The sequence below is a fragment of the Bos javanicus genome, chromosome 29, assembly GCF_032452875.1.
Source record: "Bos javanicus breed banteng chromosome 29, ARS-OSU_banteng_1.0, whole genome shotgun sequence".
NCBI classification, from domain to species: Eukaryota; Metazoa; Chordata; class Mammalia; order Artiodactyla; family Bovidae; genus Bos; species Bos javanicus.
In genome coordinates this window covers 27,829,955-27,850,899 of record NC_083896.1, presented here as the reverse complement: position 1 = coordinate 27,850,899, position 20,945 = coordinate 27,829,955, and the positions used below count along the sequence as shown (strand labels likewise).

The 20,945-nt window shown below is 38.9% G+C and overlaps 2 protein-coding genes across 2 annotated transcripts; one reads left to right on the top strand and one right to left on the bottom strand.

Annotated features, from left to right (window-relative positions):
• Positions 1-2,800: 2,800 nt before the first annotated feature.
• On the bottom strand, positions 2,801-3,739 carry LOC133241813 (putative olfactory receptor 8G2). Its single transcript, XM_061407733.1, has one exon. The coding sequence runs from the start codon at positions 3,734-3,736 to the stop codon at positions 2,801-2,803; it is 936 nt and encodes a 311-aa protein (XP_061263717.1). The 5' UTR covers positions 3,737-3,739.
• Positions 3,740-15,805: 12,066 nt separating this feature from the next.
• Positions 15,806-16,999, top strand: LOC133241812 (olfactory receptor 143-like). The gene has a single exon (XM_061407732.1). It carries the CDS (start codon positions 16,066-16,068, stop codon positions 16,996-16,998), a length of 933 nt encoding a protein of 310 aa, XP_061263716.1. The 5' UTR covers positions 15,806-16,065; the 3' UTR covers position 16,999.
• Positions 17,000-20,945: the final 3,946 nt, after the last annotated feature.

Genomic DNA, 20,945 nt, shown 5'->3' with positions numbered 1-20,945 from the left:
GATTAATGGGTGGTGTACTAAAATAGAAATACACATGGGTGCTCTGGTTCAAAGAAATAACATACGGAACTCACATTCTCCCATGGATACAATGAATTTAGAGCTACATAGAAAATAATTTCCTGTGGGGTGGTTTTTTGGGGAGAGGAGGACTAGTTGATCAATTCTTACACATTGGGCAGACAAGAAAAGGCCACACTGAAGTGGATTTGAGAGGCTGAGACACAATCTTGTCATAAACCACAGCTTGCTGCAACAAACCACAGTCAGCATACTCAGAACCCTGAGCTTCTGCTTGACGAGCTAACAGCTTGAACCCCACATCTGGCACTACAACTGTTGAGACCTGAACCAAATAGAGAAGTCCACAAAACATTTAGCAGGAAAGTGAGCAGGGCTTGTGATCATGAGACCCACAGTGCTATAGTGACACGAGAAACAGTTCTTTAAAAAGAAGTTCAATTTTTTGGTCTGCTGGGCCTTCATTGTTGCCTGCAGGTTCAGTAGTTGTGGTGCACAGGTTTCTCTAGCTGCAGCATTTGGGCTTTGTTGCCCTATGGCACGTGGGAATCTTAGGTCCCTGAGTAGGGATTGAATCTGTGTCCCCTGCATTGGAAGGCAGATCCTGAACCACTGGACCACCAGGAACATCCCGGAGAAACCACTCTTAAAACTCACATTCAGGTAGACTGAGCCACCCTAGAGCTCAGCTCAAGGCAACTCACTTTTAGAAAAGCACCTGGGCTTTTTGTGAAAGAGGTTTTTTTGCTTATTTTTAAGCATAGGCAAGAGGAATAGGCATCTAAGGAGACACACATTGAGAGCTTATTGAAATACTCTCTGGGATATAGGCAAGAGGGCAGAAGGTCTGCACTCTCCCTGTCCCTCACCCGAGCTTCCAGTTATCTCCTGGCAGGGAGATCATACTATTGTCTGGAACCCTGACTTTTGTGGCTGCGGCTCAGAGGACTGTTCATTGGAAGGACTGATGTTGAAACTGAAACTCCAATACTCTGGCCGCCCGATGCAAAGAGCCTACTCATTGGAAAAGACTCTGAGGCTGGGATTAAAGGCAAGAGGAGAATGGGACAACAGAGGATGAAATGGTTGGATGGCATCACCTGACTCAATGGACATGAGTTTGAGCAAACTCAGGGCCATAGTGAAGGACAGGGAAGCCCAGTGTGCTGCAGTTCATGGAGTTGCAAAGAGTCAGACATGTCTTAGCAACTGAACAATAACAGCTCAGAGGACACCGCTAGGTCACCTGGCTGTGGTCATCAACCAGGCTCTTACGGTTGAATCTCAGGATTAAACTGATAGAGAAAGAGCTCAGAAATGGGAAGAATTTAACCAGGTCTTTAATAAATAATTTATAAAAAAATACTAAGAGATCATAAGAGCCATTGTTTTCATTCTATCAGTGCATCTGTACTTGTTATATCAGATAAGATAGCACACTAGCCAAAGAGCATCAATCTGGCAAATAAGATGATTTGAATTGGGAAGAGACAGAAAACACTGAGTATTTAGAATATCATGCAAATTCATAGGTACAAGATGTTAAATGAGACACAATAAAACAATGTAGGAGAAAAGATATTTCAAAGAAACAACTGACATGAAATGGTGATTATTTGTAAGTTATAGGAGGAAAGAGCATGAACCATATGACAGTGATACAGCTTAGCTGGTATGTTGGCTTTCATGAGCATCTGCTTTCATAAATAGCTATTTCTTGTCTAAAGATAAGACAATATTGTTGAGGCTGTTTTATAAAATTACTGCTACATATTGCTTTATTATATCAAGTATAACAATTGAATCTCTAATGTGTGCTCAGTTGCTCAGTCATGTCCAACTCTTTGCAGCCCCAAGGACTCTAACCTGCCAGACTCCTCTCTCCACGGAATTTTGCAAGCAAGAATACTGGAGTGGGTTGCCATTTCCTACTCCCAGGGATCTCCCCTAACCAGGGATCAAAACTTCATATCTGTGTCTCCTGCATTGGCAGGCATATTCTTTACCAATAGCATCACCTGGAAAGCCCCAAGTCTCTGAGACTCAAATGACTCTTTTTCTTTTTCTTTGATGAAGTCAGGTTTGAATATTTTTGATTATTTTCATGATATCAGAAGAAATAAATAGGAAAAAAGTATGAAAGAGATCTGGAGGAAGGAAACTCAGTCTTATAGGGAACTGAGGTTGCTTTATGTATAGAAGAAAATTCCTAGGGAGGCTTTAGATCTGCCCACAATTACCTGGGGCCAAAATATAACTCTGAGTACAATCATGGGTTCTGGAGCCAAACCCTCCACATCCTATCATTTGTTACGTTTGGGACCATGACATTTACTCATGGTCCCAAACTAAATGTCTTTCAATTTCATTTTCCTCCTAAGAGAAATAATAGTCTGATGTGCTTATATAATACTGTGAATATCAAATAAAGTTATCCATTTAAATTCTGGATATTGTGTTTTATACAAAATTATATGGATTACTATGATTAATGTCAAAATCTTCATCTTCTTCCTCTGTTTTTCTGCTGGTTTGGATTATCACTAAAAATAAAACTAAGACCACTTTATCTTCTGGAGTTTTTTTACTTTATTCATAATCACAGCCTATGATTTTACATATAAATATTACAATATAGGTTCAAGGAGTGGCCTGGATAAAATCTTGGAGATGTGTTATATAGGCAAGTATGATTGCTTTTTTCATATCCAATAAGCTTAATACATAATATATCTTAGTGAATCAAATGACTGATATGACATCATCATATTGTTTCTATTCATATACACTTTCCACTGTCTACAATTTTTTTCAGGGCAAATTTGACATCCCTATTTCGTAGACTATAGATCAGAGGGTTTAGCATGGGCACGATGATACTGTAAAACACAGAGGACACTTTCCCTTGGTCCATGGAGCTCACAGATGAAGGCTGCAGGTACATGAATGCTGCAGATCCATAGAAAACAGCAACAGCTGAGATGTGGGAACTGCAGGTGCTGAAGGCTTTGGACCTGCCCTCAGTGGAACGAATATGCAGGATGCTGGAGATGATGAAGACATATGAAGTGAGAATAGCTAAGGCAGGAGTCAGGATGTTAAATGCACTCAAGAATATAACCAATAATTCATTGACATAGATGCTGGAGCAGGAGAGCTCCAAAAGTGGGAAGAGATCACAGAAATAATGGTTAACCACCTTGTTTTTGCAGAAAAGGAGTCTCAACAAAAATCCTGTGTGAACTGTGGATCCAATGATTCCTAAAATATAAACTCCCATTGTGAGGAAGAGGCAGATGTGATAAGACATGGTGATGTTGTAAAGCAAGGGGTTGCAGATGGCAACATAGCGGTCATATGCCATTACAGCCAACATGTGACACTCTGCAATAGCAAAAGTGAGGAAGAAATAGAGCTGTGTCATGCATTCAGGGTAGGAGATGGTGTTCTTCTCTGTCACAAAGTTCATCAGCATTTTGGGGGTAGTGACAGTGGAATGACAGAGATCAATAAAGGACAAATTGATGAGGAAATAGTACATGGGGGTGTGCAGGTGAGAACTGAGCCCGATCAGTGTGATCATGCCCAGGTTCCCCACCACAGTGACCACATAGATTCCTAGGAAGAGGAGGAAAAGGGGCAGCTGGAGTCGTGGTTGTTCTGTGAGCCCAGCAAGAATGAACTCAGTCACTGAGGAGTGATTTCCAGGGTCCATTGTCCTCTCCAAGGTTCTAAGTTTAAAAACAAGAAAATGAGTGTGTATGTGTAAGAAGACGTGGTCATGTGAGTGTATTTTATGAGGGGGAGGGACGGATTCTGTGGAGCTCATTATTTGATCCCTCATCAGACGACATACATAAAGCAGAAATCTCTTGTGTCTCTCCTGCTACTTGGGGACAAACGATGATTCTCGTTGAACCAGAGAAGGAAATATAAACTTCACAACCCTTAGAATTCAAACACTTCCTCACTTTTGAAGAGAAAACACCATTTATGGATTTTAAAAATCAGTCAGAATGAACATTGCTATTTTTATTTCTGAGGACCTTTTCTTTCTTCCCATATTCTATATGTGTATGTTATTCATACTCATTTAAATTAGCATAAGATTTTTATCTCACTTGAAATAAGTAATAATGGTGTATACTTTCTATAATTAACAGAAGATTCACTCCCCATGTGATCTTGTGTTTATTACATCTACTCTCCAACACTCTTAAAAACAAAAACACCAATATGCATTTTGTGTGAAAATTAAGTTAAAAGATTCCCACAGGGAGTTTAGTGCAGTTACTTGCTCTTTGTAAGCAAATGTCATTTTGTTTTAACCTATTGAGTTTGTCCCTGTTATATCTTTCATTTGACTGATATTTTCATTTCTAAATGATGACCAGAGTTTTAAATTTTCTTTTCCTTAGCACATCTTCTTATTGCTCCTTTCTACATACATTAACACATACAGTAAAAATAGAGATTTTAATTATTTTATTTGCTATTAGCTTTCTAAATTATCAGTATTATTTATCAATTAACAGTATTTTCCATTGTCTCTAAATATATTCAAGTCAATTTGTTATTTAAAGATGTATGTCATCTGACATACATTAGGACCTTTTTTTAAGGTCCTAATAGCTGTCACATGGTTTAATTATTTAACATAAAAGCATGGTGCACTGTCATTTTTGACTCATTAGATTCCTTTAGCTTTTTTCTCTTTATCCCCTTTATCCTGTGAACTAAGAGTCAATATCCTTAAGTTAAGAACTTAAATAGTGGAAGCCCCAGTTAATAAAACCATTTTCTATGTGCCCCAAAATACATTTTTTATCTGGTAAAGAATTAACCTACCAATGCAGGAGACACGGGTTCGATCACTGGGTCGGGAAGATCCCCAGGAGAAGGAAATGGCAACCCAGTTCAGTATTCTTGCCTGGGGAATCCCAAGGACAGAGAAGCCTGGAGGGCGATAGTCCATTGAATTACAAAGAGTCAGACACAACTGAGTGACAACAACTCAGACACAACAACTAGACAACAACAACATGTTACATTTAATGCATACAAATCTGTATTTATTATTGAGAGTTATTTACTGGTTATTCTTCTGTACTAGATAATATTTGGCACCATGACTTACATAGAGTGAGAAGTTAACATAGATTTCATGGAAAAGGAAATGGCAACCCACTCCAGTATTCTTGCCTGCAAAATCCCATGGACAGAGGAACCTGGCATGCTGCTGTCCATCGGTCACAAAGAGTTGGACATGATAGCACCTAACCACCACCACCTTCTCCCCAAAACTTTAGAGCTATGGGTTTCTCCCCCAACTCTGAAGGTAAAAATGATTCTGATGATGGTGGTGGATAGTTCTGAGTACTAACCTTTCAGGATTTCTTGGTGTTGAGGGTCATAATCTAAAAGTCTCTGTTTTTGTGATTTTGCATCACTGGTCCTGACCTCTGGTGAAGCTGATGATCCTTAGCAAAGATGGTTGATATTAACGGTGATTTTATATTCTCAGTATTGACGCTAAGAGTCTGATGTGTAATAAGTAATGATTCTTACTTCCCTTTGGAACCTTATCCCACAAGTATCAACTCTTGGGAAAATTAGACAATTAGAATTTCTCTCTTTTCTCCATTGCATCTCAAGTGTTTAATATGGTCACATGGATGTGGTTCATTGCTCTTGTTAGATTACACATTGTAAGCAAGGATGTGATAGTTTTTAGAGCTCCAGTGAATTTCATGTTAAGTTAATTGAAAGTTCAAAATTTCAGGAAATTACAAAGACATACACTAAAGGAGTTTTCTAAAGTGATTTTTCACAAGGGAAATAATAGATAATGAGATAGCAACTTTTACATGTAAGCTTTAAAAGTTTCTGTTTTCATTTTCTCTATTAACTGTATTTATCTATCATGATACACCCATAAAACAAAAATGCTTTTAACATTTTAACTTGGGGACTGAATGCATCTGTTAGATAGTGCCATAATCCCATGAGTCCTAACAAGTCTAACAAGGAAAAATAATGACTTATTTTTCTCTAATATTATAAGAAGTATGTTGAGAAACAATATAGAGATACATGTGTTATCGAGATTATTTTAATTCTACATAAATTCTGAATTGTATTTGCTAGGAAATAAAAATTGTATATAATGTCTTTATTCAAAATACTTGTTAAATGTTATATCATTTTGAGGGAAAATTTAGTATGAAATGTGTTGATAAAGTTTACTTTTTCAGCTTTGAGATACAATTGACATGTAACATTGTATAAGCTTACTATATACAATTGATTTGATACAATTTAATATTGCAAATTGATTTCCACTATGGTTTTAGCCAGCACATCCATCATGTCACATAGTCACCATTTCCATTTTATGGTAAAAATATTTAAGATTTACTCTACTAGAAACATATAAAATGGACTTCCCTGGTGATCCAGTGGTTAAGACTCTGCACTTCCACTTCAAGGGGCTCAAGTTTAATCCCTAGTTAGGGAACTAAGATCTCACATGCCATATGGCCAAAAAAATTTAAAAAAAATTAAATAAAAAAAAAGAAACATATAATACAATATATTAACTGTAGTCATTATTCTCTATATTAGATCCCCAGAGCTATTTATCTTACAACTGGAAGTTTGTGCTTTTTGACCTGCATCTCCTTATACTCCAATTGACCATCTGGTAAAAACCATTCTACTTTTGGTTTCTATGAGACCAGATTTGTCAGATTCCACATACAAGTGATATTATATGGTATTTGTCTTACTTTGTTTAACTTATTTCACTTAACCTAATGTCTCTGGGTCATTCCATGTTGTTTCAAATGACAGGATTGATTTCTTTCTCATGGCTCAATAATATTCCATTGTGTATATATCCCACATACCTTAGGCTATTTCTGTATATTGGCTAATCAAAGTTTGAAAGGCTTTAAATTATTTTTGGGTATCAAATTTTAATCTGATTTTTAAGGTATTTTTGCAAATTTCTGTGAAAAAGGGGTAGCATAAACATAGGATAGAATAATCCATAAAAACATAGGAAAATGTTGCTCATCAATAATTATCAGACCTTAGAAAAATAAATATGGTACAATGTAACATAAAAAATTTTCCTTAACTTTCTGATAACTTTTATAGAATACTCACAAGCATTCTTTAATGATAAGGAGTACCATAAAAGACATCATTATTGCAGTATGTGTGAGGAACCAGAAATGTGCTAGATAATAGTGTGGAGTGGTCAGAAATACATGGACAATTGAAAACTTGCATTCATTATTGAAAGGTGTTTATAACTGAAAGGTGTGAAAAACTGGAAAAGAAGAATGGATTCAAGAAGCTATGTCAGGACTGGAAAGCAGCAAGAATGAAGTGGCAAGAATAAACTGCATTGCTGAGATATTATAGGAACTATTCCACCCAGCAGGACAAACAGTTTTCTGGCAGATCCTAATAGCTATGAAATATTAATATATTTTGCATGTTATGCATGCCATTTTAATCACAGTTCACATTATTATTCTTTTAGATACAAAGCCAAATTCAAATGTTAACTCTAGAGAGAACAACACACAGCTTTCTAGGACTAAATACAAATGCTGAAAAGAGTGGAAGACACTATTAGTTATTCCTAATTTTCTCTTTCTTCCTCAATAATAAATGCCTTGATTCTTTGTTGGGCAGGTGGCTACATAGATACCATGGTATTGCTTAGCCCTGCTTATAGCCACCTTGAACTATATGACTGGGTCACACCAAAGGGAAATAGGAGGGGGTGAGGTCTGTCACTTCAGGCAGTTGTCTTCAAGTTGGGGGACATTCTCTCCTTCCCTGTCTTTAGTTCTGATGGCTGAGGGTTAGAGATGAAGGATGAATCTGGAACTATTGTCTGAGACCAAACGATGGACGGCAGCTAGATGTTGAAGCAGAGCAGCAATTGGTAAGCAGCTTATGTCCCCAGTGAGCCACTGAAGCTGTCCTGAGTCACCTGTAGGTGTAAGTACCATGGTACGTGTGTGCTTCTGTGTGTGTGATGAACAGTCACACCTAACTGTGACTAAAACAGAAGATATAAAGTAATTTTCTGAAACCCACTCCTGTGACATCCTTGAAAATGCTAATTGTACGTGAGGAATTGTACATTTTTTAGAAATTAATATATGCTTGTATGAGAATTAGTGAAAGACAAACTCTGTATGAGAGCTTTATCCAAGCTTATCATAGTGCCTAGTGTTAGAATATATTTATTGTATCATGTTCTTTCCATTATTAAAACAGTGTGCCCATCTGTACTGGTATCTAAAAAATCCTATGTATTTGTTAATTTTGTCTCATCTGTAGTAGTTCTTCTTCGAATTCTTTATCTCTCATTTTTGTGGTAAAGTTTCATTTTCACTTTGGAATCTGTGTGAAATCTACTCCAATATTTTAATAGCATATCTTCTACCAGTTCTCATATCACTAGAGTCAGTGCAGACATGTTTTATCTTTCTTTAATCTTTTGATCTCTTTAATGCACAAATAGAGCTTCCCAGGTGGCAGTAATGGTAGAGAATCTTCCTGCCAATGGAGGAGATGTACGAGACACAGGTTTGATCCCTGAGTTGGAAAGATCCCCTGGAGGAGGAAATGGCAACCCGCTCCAGTATTCTTGCCTGGAGAATCCCATGGACAAAGATCACAGAGACTGTAGGCTCCAGTTTCATCCACCTCATTAGAACTGATTCAAATGTATTCTTTTTAATGGCTGAGTAATACTCCATTGTGTATATGTACCACAGCTTTCTTATCCATTCATCTGCTGATGGACATCTAGGTTGCTTCCATGTCTTGGCTATTATAAACAGTGCTGCGATGAACATTGGGGTACACGTGTCTCTTTCCCTTCTGGTTTCCTCAGTGTGTATGCCCAGCAGTGGGGTTGCTGGATCATAAGGCAGTTCTATTTCCAGTTTTTTAAGGAATCTCCACACTGTTCTCCATAGTGGCTGTACTAGTTTGCATTCCCACCAACAGTGTAAGAGGGTTCCCTTTTCTCCACACCCTCTCCAGCATTTATTATTTGTAGACTTTTGGATCGCAGCCATTCTGACTGGTGTGAAATGGTACCTCATAGTGGTTTTGATTTGCATTTCTCTGATAATGAGTGATGTTGAGCATCTTTTCATGTGTTTGTTAGCCATCTGTATGTCTTCTTTGGAGAAATGTCTATTTAGTTCTTTGGCCCATTTTTTGATTGGGTCGTTTATTTTTCTGGAGTTGAGCTGTAGGAGTTGCTTGTATATTTTTGAGATTAGTTGTTTGTCGGTTGCTTCATTTGCTATTATTTTCTCCCATTCTGAAGGCTGTCTTTTCACCTTGCTAATAGTTTCCTTTGATGTGCAGAAGCTTTTGGGTTTGATATCTGGGTTGGGAAGATCCCCTGGAGAAGAGAATGGTGACCCACTTCAGTGTTCTTGTCTGGAGTATCCCATGGACAGAGGAGCCTGGTGGGCTACAGTTCATGAGATTGCAAAGAGTCAGACATGACTGAGCAGCTAACACTACTACTACTATAATGACATTAGTTGTAAATGAGATTAGTAAAGAAAAACTATGTAGCAGATAATAGAGATGAATGGGGTTGTGCGTCTATTCTTTCATATAATGAAATATTTTGAAAGTTCACACAAGAAGAAACAAAACTAATAAACATAGATGGTTAACCTATTCACTTTTTAATATAGCACTGTGACATTATGATACTGTTTTCAGTTCAGTTCAGTCACTCAGTCATGTCCGACTCTGTGACCCCATGAATTGCAGCATGCCAGACCTCCCTGTCCATCACTAACTCCAGGAGTCCATTCAGACTCATGTCCATTGAGTCGGTGATGCCATCCAGCCATCTCATCCTCTGTTGTCCCTTTCTCCTCCTGCCCCTAATCCCTCCAGGCATCAGAGTCTTGCCCAGTGAGTCAACTTGTAGCGTGAGGTGGCCAAAGTACTGGAGCTTCAGCTTTAGCATCATTCCTTCCAAAGAACACCCAGGACTTGTGGGTGCAATTCTTCCTTCAATTGCTAAGTTCCTTCTGTGAACCCAGCACATAAGAAATATACACAGAAATCAGGAACACAGCCATAGCACCCAAGGAACTTAGAAGACACAATGTAGTGTAGTCTGTATAACATTAGGGTTTTATGATCTACAGTTAGAGAACAAAGGAAACATAATTTAAATCATTTTGTGGGAATCAGGTCAGACTTTCGCAGAGGGATTTTAGTAGATGAAATAGAAATGAACTGCATTTCAAAGACTTGGAAACACAACTCAAAGACACCAAACTGTAATAGTGTTTTTTGTTTTTGTTTGTTTGTTTTTTGAGAAGTAACAAATATCTTGGTAATTTTGAACTGAAGAGGAAAATAGTGACTGGACATTTAGATGCAGACAGGTAATACAAATTATTTTACATATTAAAAATTTGTTTTATTCTAAAGTTAATGGATACACATGAAAACATTAAAAGCCTGAGAGTAATGTCATCAGATGATCTTTCACACTGTTAAATGTAAAATGGAGACTGGACTTGAGAATTTTCTGAACAGCCAAAACTATTTAATCCATGTAAGTAAGTAAACTAATTCTAGCTCAATTCATGAACTTAAGTGAGACTTAATTTAGGCTATTTCTTATAAATGCCTCTGATAATCATGAAAGAAGGCTTCTAAGTGGCATGGTAGTAGAGAATCCGCCTGCCAATACAGGAGATGCAAAAGAAGTAGGTGGATCCCTGTGTTGGGAAGATTCCCTGGAATAGGAAAAGGCAACCCACTCCAGTACTCTTGCCTAGAAAATTCCAAGGGCAGGGGAGACTGGCAGACTATAGTCCATGGGGTAGCAAAGAGTCAGACATAACAGGGACACACACAATCATGAAAGCAGCTTAAGTAATCTTCCTAAAATTGGGATGAGTGTTAATGCAAGTTTGTGCACAGTGAGGCCAAGTCAACTGAAATATTAGGAATTTGAAGCAGAGAAAGTTTTATTGTACAGTCATGCAAGGAGACAGGTGACTCATGAACTTAGAAGCCCCTAGCTCCCCAAAAGAGTTAAGCAATGCACTCTTAAGCAGATGGCAGAGAGGGGTCACAGGGTATGTGATCAGCTCCTACACAGTTCTCTGGCTGAAGGCGAGGGAACAGTGTGGTGTCACAGAGGTTAATTTAAATCAGACATTACTTTGCCAACAAAGGTCCGTCTGGTCAAAGCTATGGTTTTTCCTGTAGTCATGTATTCGTGTAAGAGTTGGACTATAAAGAAAGCTGAGCCCTGAAGAATGGATGCTTTTGCACTGTGGTTTTAGAGAAGACTGTTGAGAATACCTTGGACAGCAAGGAGATCCAAGCAGTCCATCCTAAAGGAAATCAGTCCTGAATATTCACTGGAAGTACTGATGCTGAAGCTGAAACTCCAATACTTTGGCCACCTGATGCGAAGAACTGACTCATTGGAAAAGACCCCGATGCTGGGAAAAATTGAAGGTGGGAGAAGAAGGGGATGACAGAGGATGAGATGGTCGGGTGGCATCACTGACTCAGTGGACATGGGTTTAAGTAAACTCTGGGAGTAGGTGATGGACAGGGAGGCCAAGCATGCTCCAGTCCATGGGGTTGCACAGAGTCGGACATGGCTGAGCGACTGAACTGAACTGAACTTAGGCTCCAGCGGCCTGGGGTTGTGTGCTCTTGATTATCAAGTTGTTAACATCCTCCATTTGGGATGGAGTGGGTGTTCACATCTGCAAAACAACTCAGGAATTCTGCATCAAATACTGCTAACTAAGTACTTCAGAGAGGAGCTAAGGCAGATGGGCTGTTCCAGTAATGCCCAACAGGATCCTGCTCAAACACTTGAGATGGTCAAGTGTGACCAGTGTAAGGTACGGAGTTAGAGTAGGCAAGGTTCAGAAAAACAATGAGACTGGCACTCTACAGGAACAGATCACTTTTAATGAGGCGAGAAGGGGCAGCAGTCAGATTAGCCGGCAGCTGCTGCTCTTGTCTAAGAAAAGAGTAAGTTTATATAGGCATGTATGTAGAAAGCTACTGTTCTAAGGGGGCCTATTCTTTTCCAGGGTTGTTGGGAGTAGTTATCTCTTAAATGGCTGGGGCAAGAAGTTCTGGAGATTGGCAGAGGCTGGACCAGCTTGGAGCTGGGCGTAATCAACCTAATGTCTATTTTTTCTTCAGGTGAGAGAGTTCTTTGTTTTTCCTAGAATGGTGGGGAGGACCTAGAGGGGAGTTTTAACTCTAGGCTACCTTGAACCATGCAACTTTCCTTCATTCCAGACTTTAAGGAATATATATATAAAGAGAAAGAGATGTGGGCGCCATTAATGTTAAGGGTTTGTTTTGTGCTGATAAATGAGGCTCAGGGGTTTGTAGTCTGGGAGGAAGGAAGTCTAAGGCCCATAATGTTGATTTTCTATTTTTGCCATCAGGGTTTTAAGCAAAAGAACAGTCTTGACTTGGTCTTGAGAGATGGCTCAAATCTGTTCTTGGAGAAACTTTTGAAAGAGATTGAAGAGACAGGGGCCAAATAAGAGGAATAAAATGATAAGTACCAATGGTCCCAAGAAAGGGAGTAACCAAGGGAGGGCCTGATGGAACAGGTTTTGGGGATTGTAAAGGTTTTCTAACTCTTTTTTGCGGTGTTCAATTTTAAGTTCTTTGACTCTGTCTTGGACTATGTCCGTTTCATTAACAAAATAGCAGCAGTCTTTTTCTAGAAAAAGACAGGTCTCTCCCTTTTCTGTGGTGAGAAGGTCCAGGGCTCGTCTATTTTGTAGGGCCACAGAAGCTAATGAGTTAATTTGTCTTTGGACTGAAACGAAGAACTCTGTTACTTGCTCCATATCTTCATTGAGTTTTTGGGACAGCTTGTAGTAAAAATGAGCCGAGGTTGAGATGTCCCCAGTCTCCGTGTCTAGGGCATTGTGGAGTTCCACCAGCAGAGGGCAGTGTAGGAAGCTTGGTATGGGAGGAGGTTCAAGGGGGAGTCCAGGAGGCAGCATGGGCCTACCGTACATCACCTCAAAGGGGCTCAGCCTCAGGGGCTTTCTGGGCAAAGCCCACACTCTGAGGAGAACAATCAGCAAAAGTTTAGTCCAATCTAGATGTACCTTGAGGGTTAATTTAGTAAGAGTTTTTTTTTATTATTCTATTTATCCTTTCTACATTTTCTGGGGACTGGGGATGATATGGAATGTGAAATTTTCAGGGTATCTGTAAGAATTGTACAAGTTGTTGGGTGACCTTGCACATAAATTTCAGGCCCTTATCAGACTGTAGGGATGAAGGCAGACCAAACCTGGGGATAATTTCTGTGAGGAAGATTTGGGCCACAGTGTGGGCTTTTTTGTCTGTAGTGGGAAATGCTTTTACCAATCTCGAAAAAGTGTCCACAAGGACCAGGAGGTATCTGAATCTCTGAACTGGGGGCATATGAGTAAGTCTATCTGCCAATCTTGTGCTGGGAGGCTGCCTCGCATTTGATGGGTTGGAAAGGAGGTAGGTTTAAGGTTGGAATTGGAATTAATACATTGACATATTTGACAGGAGTAGGTAAGGTTATCTAAATATTGTTGGTCAGCATTGGATATGGGGAAGTGGTTACGGAGGAACTGTTGGAGTGTCTTGGACGAGGGATGAAAGAGTGAGTGTAGATAAGAGAGGATTTTTCTGGTGGTGGGAGGGTCGGATGGAGTCAGAGCTAAGATGACAGGGGACTGGAGGAAGGGGTGGGACAGGGCTACCTCTTTTGCCTTCTGGTCTGCAGCATTGTTGTAGGCTAATATGAGACTTCTCTTTTGATGCCCCTTACAGCAGAGGATGGCGGCTTTGTTTGGTAAGTGTTGCTTCTAGAAGTTTGTGGGTCAAGTCTGAATTAATAATGGCGGATCCCTTTTGGGTTAGGAAACCTCTCTCTCTCTGTAGCCTACCAGGTCCCTCTGTCCAAGGAATTCTCCAAGCAAGAATACTGGAATGGTTGGGTTGCTATGTCCTCCAGGGTATCTTCCAGACCCAGGGATTGAAACTGCTTCTACGTATCCTGCATTGGCAGGCAGGCACGTTCTTTACCACTGACTCAGCAATCAAATTACTGGGCATATACCCTGAGAAAACCATAATTGAAAAAGACACATTTACCCCAGTTTTACTGTAGCACCATTTACAATAGTCAGGATGTAAAAGCGACCTAGCTGTCCATTGGCAGGTAAATGGATTAAGACGTTGTGGTACATATATGGAGAAGGAAATGGCAACCCACTCCAGTGTTCTTGCCTGAAGAATCCCAGGGACGGGGGAGCCTGGTGGGCTGTCGTCTCTGGGGTCACACAGAGTCAGACACGACTGAAGCGACTTAGCAGCAGCAGGTACATATATACATTGAAATATTACTCAGCCATAAAAAGGAACACATAAGAGTCAGTTCTAGTGAGCTAGATGAACCTAGGGCCAATTATACAGAAGAGTGAAGTAAGTCAGAAAGAGAAATAAATATCGTATGTGTGCTGTGCTTAGTTGCTTGGTCGTGTCTGACTCTTTGTGTCCCCATAGACTGTAGCCCACCAGGATCCTCTGTCCGTGGGGATTCTCCAGGCAAGAATACTAGAGTACCTATCCCTTCTTCAGGGGAACTTCCCAACCCTGGAATCAAACCAGGGTTTCCTGCATTGCAGGCAGATTCTTTACCAGCTGAACTACCAGGATTAAAACATATCTATGGAAACTAGAAAAACAGTACTGATGAACCTATTTACAGGGAAGGAATGGAACACGGATATAGAGAAAAAACTTGTGAACAAAGTTGGGGAAAGAGAGGGTGGGACCAATGGAGAGAATAGGATTGACGTGCATTCCCTATCATGTGTAAAATGGGTAGATGATGAGAAGCTGCTACATAGCACTATATAAACACTGCCCAGCCTGGCACTCTGTGACAACCTGGATGGGTGGGATGATGGGGAGAGGGAGGCTCAAGAGGGAGGATAAATATATGATTGTTATTATTTGCAATGTTGTATGGGGAAAACCAACAATACATTGTAAAGTGATTATGCCCCAGATGTCCTTTTGTTTTTGGAAGTGGACATAGACTCCAAGAGATGAGAAAGAAAGTAAATATCAGAACACACATTACTCTGCCTTGGGGATTAAGAAGAATACTTAACTAGTAGTATATTGTGTCTCAAAAGATCTGTGACACAGAATGGAAAGAAAAACTCATTAATTTTTAATGTCAGGGAGCTCATTAACTTGAAAGGAAATCACAAGGGAGAAAATTATTTTCTGTGCTTCTAATCAATTTTCCCAGAACTACAGGGTATGAAATACATTCTACTTGAGTTAATTGATTGCTTCGGAGCTTGTTAAGGTGGATATTATCCTTGCAAGTGAAGAAGACCTTCTGGGGAAATTCTCAAATAGAAATTATGGCCTGTCCACTTAGCATGTCAAAGACTGAGGACCACAGTGATGGATACTGTCTTCTTCCTTGTCAGAAACTTTGACCTTCTAAGGACTGTAAGGTAGAAGGAGTCCTAAGGTTCAGTGGCAGTGAGGCATCACAGAAAAAGAAGGTGAGGGTTGAATCACCTATGTCTCAATTCCTTTCAAACCTCAGACTATATAAATCGAGGGTTCTGTGGAATACCACCTATTTATTGTTCTTTTCAGCCCTGATCCTGAACAGAGCCTGGAGAGAGGAAGAATGATGTGCAGAGACACTGGGAGTCTACCAGTATTTTTTAAGCACAGAGACAAACAAGAGGAGTAAGGACAGAAAGAAGAAAATGAGGAATCTGCGGGAATAGTCATTACAAGTCTTGTATTTTGGATGCTTTGATGAGTCTCTTTAGACAACCCTGTGGTTATAAAAAGATCCAGCTATCACTCGGGAAACAGGGAAAGTCCATGAAGGTCCATTGTGAATCTGAGTTTCTGCCCCTGTTCCTACAGATCACGACTGTGTAGTAAATGAATATGGAAAATGCTTCCTCTGTGACTGAGTTTATCCTTATGGGATTGACAGAACAACCTAAACTCCAGTTACCCCTGTTTTTCCTGTTTCTTCTGAACTACCTGGTCACTGGGTTGGGAAATTTATGCTTGATGATTCTAATTTCTCTAAATTCACACCTGCACACCCCCATGTACTTTTTTCTGTTCAATCTCTCTTTTATTGACCTCTGTTACTCATCTGTCTTTAACCCCAAAATGCTAATGAACTTTATTTCCAAGAGGAATGTCATCTCCTTTACAGGATGTATGTCTCAGCTGTTTTTCTTCTGCTTTTTTGTCAGCTCTGAGTGCTATGTGTTGACAGCCATGGCCTATGATCGCTATGTGGCCATCTGTAAGCCCTTGCTGTATACAGTGGCCATGTCCCCTCAGGTGTGTTCTCTGCTGATGTCTGGTTCGTATGTGATGGGGTTTGCCGGAGCCACGGTCCACACAGGGTGTATGATGAGGCTGATCTTTTGTGGTTCCAGCATCATTAGCCATTATATGTGTGACATTCTCCCACTCCTCCAGCTCTCCTGCAGCAGCACTTATGCCAATGAGATCCTGGTTTCTGCTGTTGTGGGGACAGTTGTCATAGTATCTAGCCTCATTATCTTAATTTCTTATGCTTTGATTCTTTTCAATATTCTTCATATACCATCATCTAAAGGTTGGTCTAAAGCCTTGAGCACCTGTGGGTCCCATATTACAACAGTTGGTCTATTCTATGGATTTGGGCTGCTCACTCATGTCAGGCCACCGTCTTCTAGTTTTGTGGAGCAGGGAAAATTTTTCTCAGTGCTTTACACTAATGTGGTACCCATGCTGAACCCTCTCATTTATAGCCTCAGGAACAAGGATGTCAAAATTGCTGTGAAGAAAACCTTGAAGAGAATCACAAAATGAATGAAACCAGTTATGCCACCTTTTCTTTATTTTTTTAAGTCTTTTTCTTCCTCCACTGTATCCTCTTCCTCTTATTCTTTTGTCACAATCTTCATTTGTCTTTCTAATGTCCTCTTGGCAGGATTTAATCTCTAATGTCTGATGTCTTTTCTTCTCTTGCCCCTTAATGTAACCTGTGGGCCTATTTAACTGGAGAATCATCTTCAGCCCTAAGTGATCCCATAGCAGTTGCAGGGTAGGGACCAATAACCTTTCCCATCTGATGATAACACTATTATTTTCCTTGTGTGTCTGTTCATCCAAGGTATGCCATAGAGTAGTCTGCAGTCTGAGCAATTTTTTTCTTTCTTGATTTCATTACATAGAGCCCTTTCCTGTATCAGTGCTGTCGTTACTTATGGTTCCATCAAAACTGAGACATACTGACAAAAATGTGGACACGGTAAAGATGTAAAAATTCCCCAAATTTTTCTGGATTCTTTTAGTAATAGCTCCTATTCTGTATTTTAAGTGCCACACAGGTAAAGAAATTGAACACTTTATTGAACCATAGTTCTTTATTCTTGAGGGTACTTGAAAATGAATAAGCTAAATTATTCTGTCGGCCTTTCTCAATCCACACTAATAACATATGCCTCTTTTTATTGTATTGGTCAATTGATACGCTGTCATAAAATATGATTGAAATTGTTATCAACTTGCATATCAGTGGATTCTGATATTGATTAAAAGTTAAACAGTGATATTTTTGACTATAGAATTCATTATCAAATGTAAGGTCAAGATTCATTGTCTAATTATGTAAGAGCACCTCCCTTTTGCAAAGAAAGACGTGTTTCCCGCTTTTCAACACAAAACAAAAATATTTGACAGAAACATTGTCCTGTTGATATTTATTCTTTTAGTTCGTAAACTTGACTCCTTCCCTTTATTAGAGGAAAAATTAAATCTCTAGGAAGTAATATGTTCTAGAATTTTATAAATGGTCTTAAAAGATAAGTCTCCTTATCTGATTTTTTGCTAAGGAAATAGTTCTATGACTTGCTCAGAATCAAATAGCTAAAAATGCAGAGACCAGTTTTTGAATCCCCTGTTCATCTTGTGAAAAAATGGAAGGAAAGAAACAACTGTGAAGAAAAAGATGGAACTTCCAGAGAATTGTTTCTGAATGAGCTTGCAAGTGGAAATTTTTCAGTGTGGAGGTATTTCAAAAAGCTAGAAATAGAAATACCATATGTCCCAGTAATTCCACTCCTGGGTATATATCTGAAAAATATGAAAACACTAATTCAAAAAGATATTTGTACCCCAATATTCAGCATAGCATTATTTACAATTGCCGAGATATGGGAGCATCCTAAATCTCCATCAACAGATGAAGGGAAAAGATGTGGTAAATAGATAAAATGGAATATTACTCATCCATCAAAAGAATGAAAACTCCCCATTTACAGCAACATCAATGGACTTGGAAGGTATTGTGGTAAGTGAAATAAATCAGGCAGAAAAAGACACATATGGTATCACTTATATGTGGAATCTGAAAACTGTAACAAATTAGTGAATAGAACAGAAGAGAAAGATTCACTGATTAAGAGAACAAATTTATGGTCACCTGTGGGGAGAGGGAAGTGGAGACAGGCAGTATAGGGATAGGTGATGAAGACATACAAAATATTATGTATAAACTAAGTTATAACAATAGAATGTACAACACGGGACATATAGCCAAGATTTTATAATAACTATAAATGGAATATAACCTCTAAGAATTGTGAATCTCGTAGCTCATATAATGCATATCAAAAACACTTCAATAAAAATAGAAAAAAATGAATTCTTGATTGGTAATTGATATTCATTATTAAAACCGGATAGAAAATATTATATTCCACATACAAGTACACATTTCCATTAAGATTATGATGATATTTTGTATGGAAATATTATCTAATAGATAAAAGGATCATAATTCTGGTTTGTTGTTGTTCAGTCGCTCAGTTGTTTCTGACTCTTTGCAACCCCATTGACTGTAACACCCAAGATTTCCCTGTCCTTCACCATCTCCTGGAGCTTGCTCAAACTCATGTCCTTTGAGTTGGTGATGCCATCCAACCATTGTCATCTGTCATCCCCTCTCCTCCTGCTTCCAATCTTTCCCAGCATCAGGGTCTTTTCTAATGAGTCAACTCTTTTCTAATGAGTCGTCACTTTGCATCAGGTGATCAAAGTATTGTATTAAGTTCTTCTTTAAATATGAGTATTTTGACTTTTTAGATAATTTACATTAACGTGATAATATTGAAAATACCTGTTTTTCTTATTTATTCATCAAACATAACAGCCATACTGAAAAGTTCACTGAACATTCATTTGCTGCAGCTCCTAAGTCGTTCAATTGTGTCTGACTGTGTGCAACCCTATAGATGGCATCCCACCAGGCTCCTCTGTCCCTGAGATTCTCCAGGCAAGAATACTGGAGTGGGTTGCCATTTCCTTCTCCAATGCATAAAAGTGAAAAGTGACAGTTAAGTCACTCAGTCGTGTCTGACTCTTCGCAACCCCATGGACTGTAGCCTACCTGGCTCCTCTGCCCATGGGATTTTCCAGGCAAGCCTACTGGAGTGGGTTGCCATCTCCTTCTCCAGAACATTCATTTATGTTTTGGTAAATAATGAAAACTTCAATTTAACGTCTACCAAGGTCATAAAATATTTCCACCATAGTTTAGTCAGTGCTTTTAGCTGTATTTTCCCCATGTGTATTTGTCCTTGAAAATCTAGCTGAATGATATGAGATAGGTAAGTTTTAGAAGAGCTTATTTAGTCATATGAGGGTGAGTGAACTTCGTGCTGTCACTGACTTTTGCTGGCTGTCTTTTTACTTGGAGAAATATTTGTGTAAATAGACATATATATAGTTGAAAACTGAGATAACATATATCATAGTTTGTGAGTTTTTGGTAGTTTTCTTAATGAAATACTTGACAGATATATTTTAGAGTCCACAGAGTCATGTACATATTGTACACAAAATATTTTGGAAATAAATTATTAGATAAGTTTAGACAGCTATATAGGTCTTTCATTCTAAATTTTCTCATGCCCGATGGATTTACCTCCCTTGATTCCTGTACCTGTAATCTTATATCTGGCCTTTCAGAATATTGTATTAACTCTTTGTGGTTTGTCTAAGACCCTTTTCTTATCATTTTTGAACTAAAAACATATTTTCATGCTGGAATTTATTTTTTAAATGCATTTTTATTGAAGTATAGCTGATTCACAATATTATTTTCAGGTATACAGGATAGTGATTCAGTGTTTTTACTGATTATACTCCATTAAGATTTATTACAAGATAATGGTTATAATTCCCTGTGCTATAAAATATCTTCTGCTGCTGCTAAGTCACTTCAGTTGTGTCCAACACTGTGTGGCCCCATAGATGGCAGCCCACCAGGCTCCCCGTCCCTGGGATTCTCCAGGCAAGAACAATGGAGTGGGCTGCCATTTCCTTCTCCAGTGCATGAAAGTGAAATGTGAAAGTGAAGTCACTCAGTCGTGTCTGACTCTTAGCGACCCCATGGATTGCAGCCCACCAGGCTCCTCTGTCCATGGGATTTTCCAGGCAAGAGTACTGGAGTGGGGTGCCATTGCCTTCTCTGAAAATATCTTCTAGTTGTTTATTTTCTTCACACATAGCCATTTGTGTTTCTTAATCCTGTACCCCTATCATTCTCTTCCTCTTTTGGTTACATCTAGTTTTTTTTTTTTTTTTTTTTCTTTTCTTTGTGAATTTCTCTCTGTTTTGAAGTATACATTTCTTTGTTTTATTTTTAAAATTCACATATAAGTGGTATCTTATTGTGTATTTCTACATGAGAATTATTTCACTAATCATAAAATTGTCTAGATCCATGTATGTATTTGAAAGTGGAAAACTTT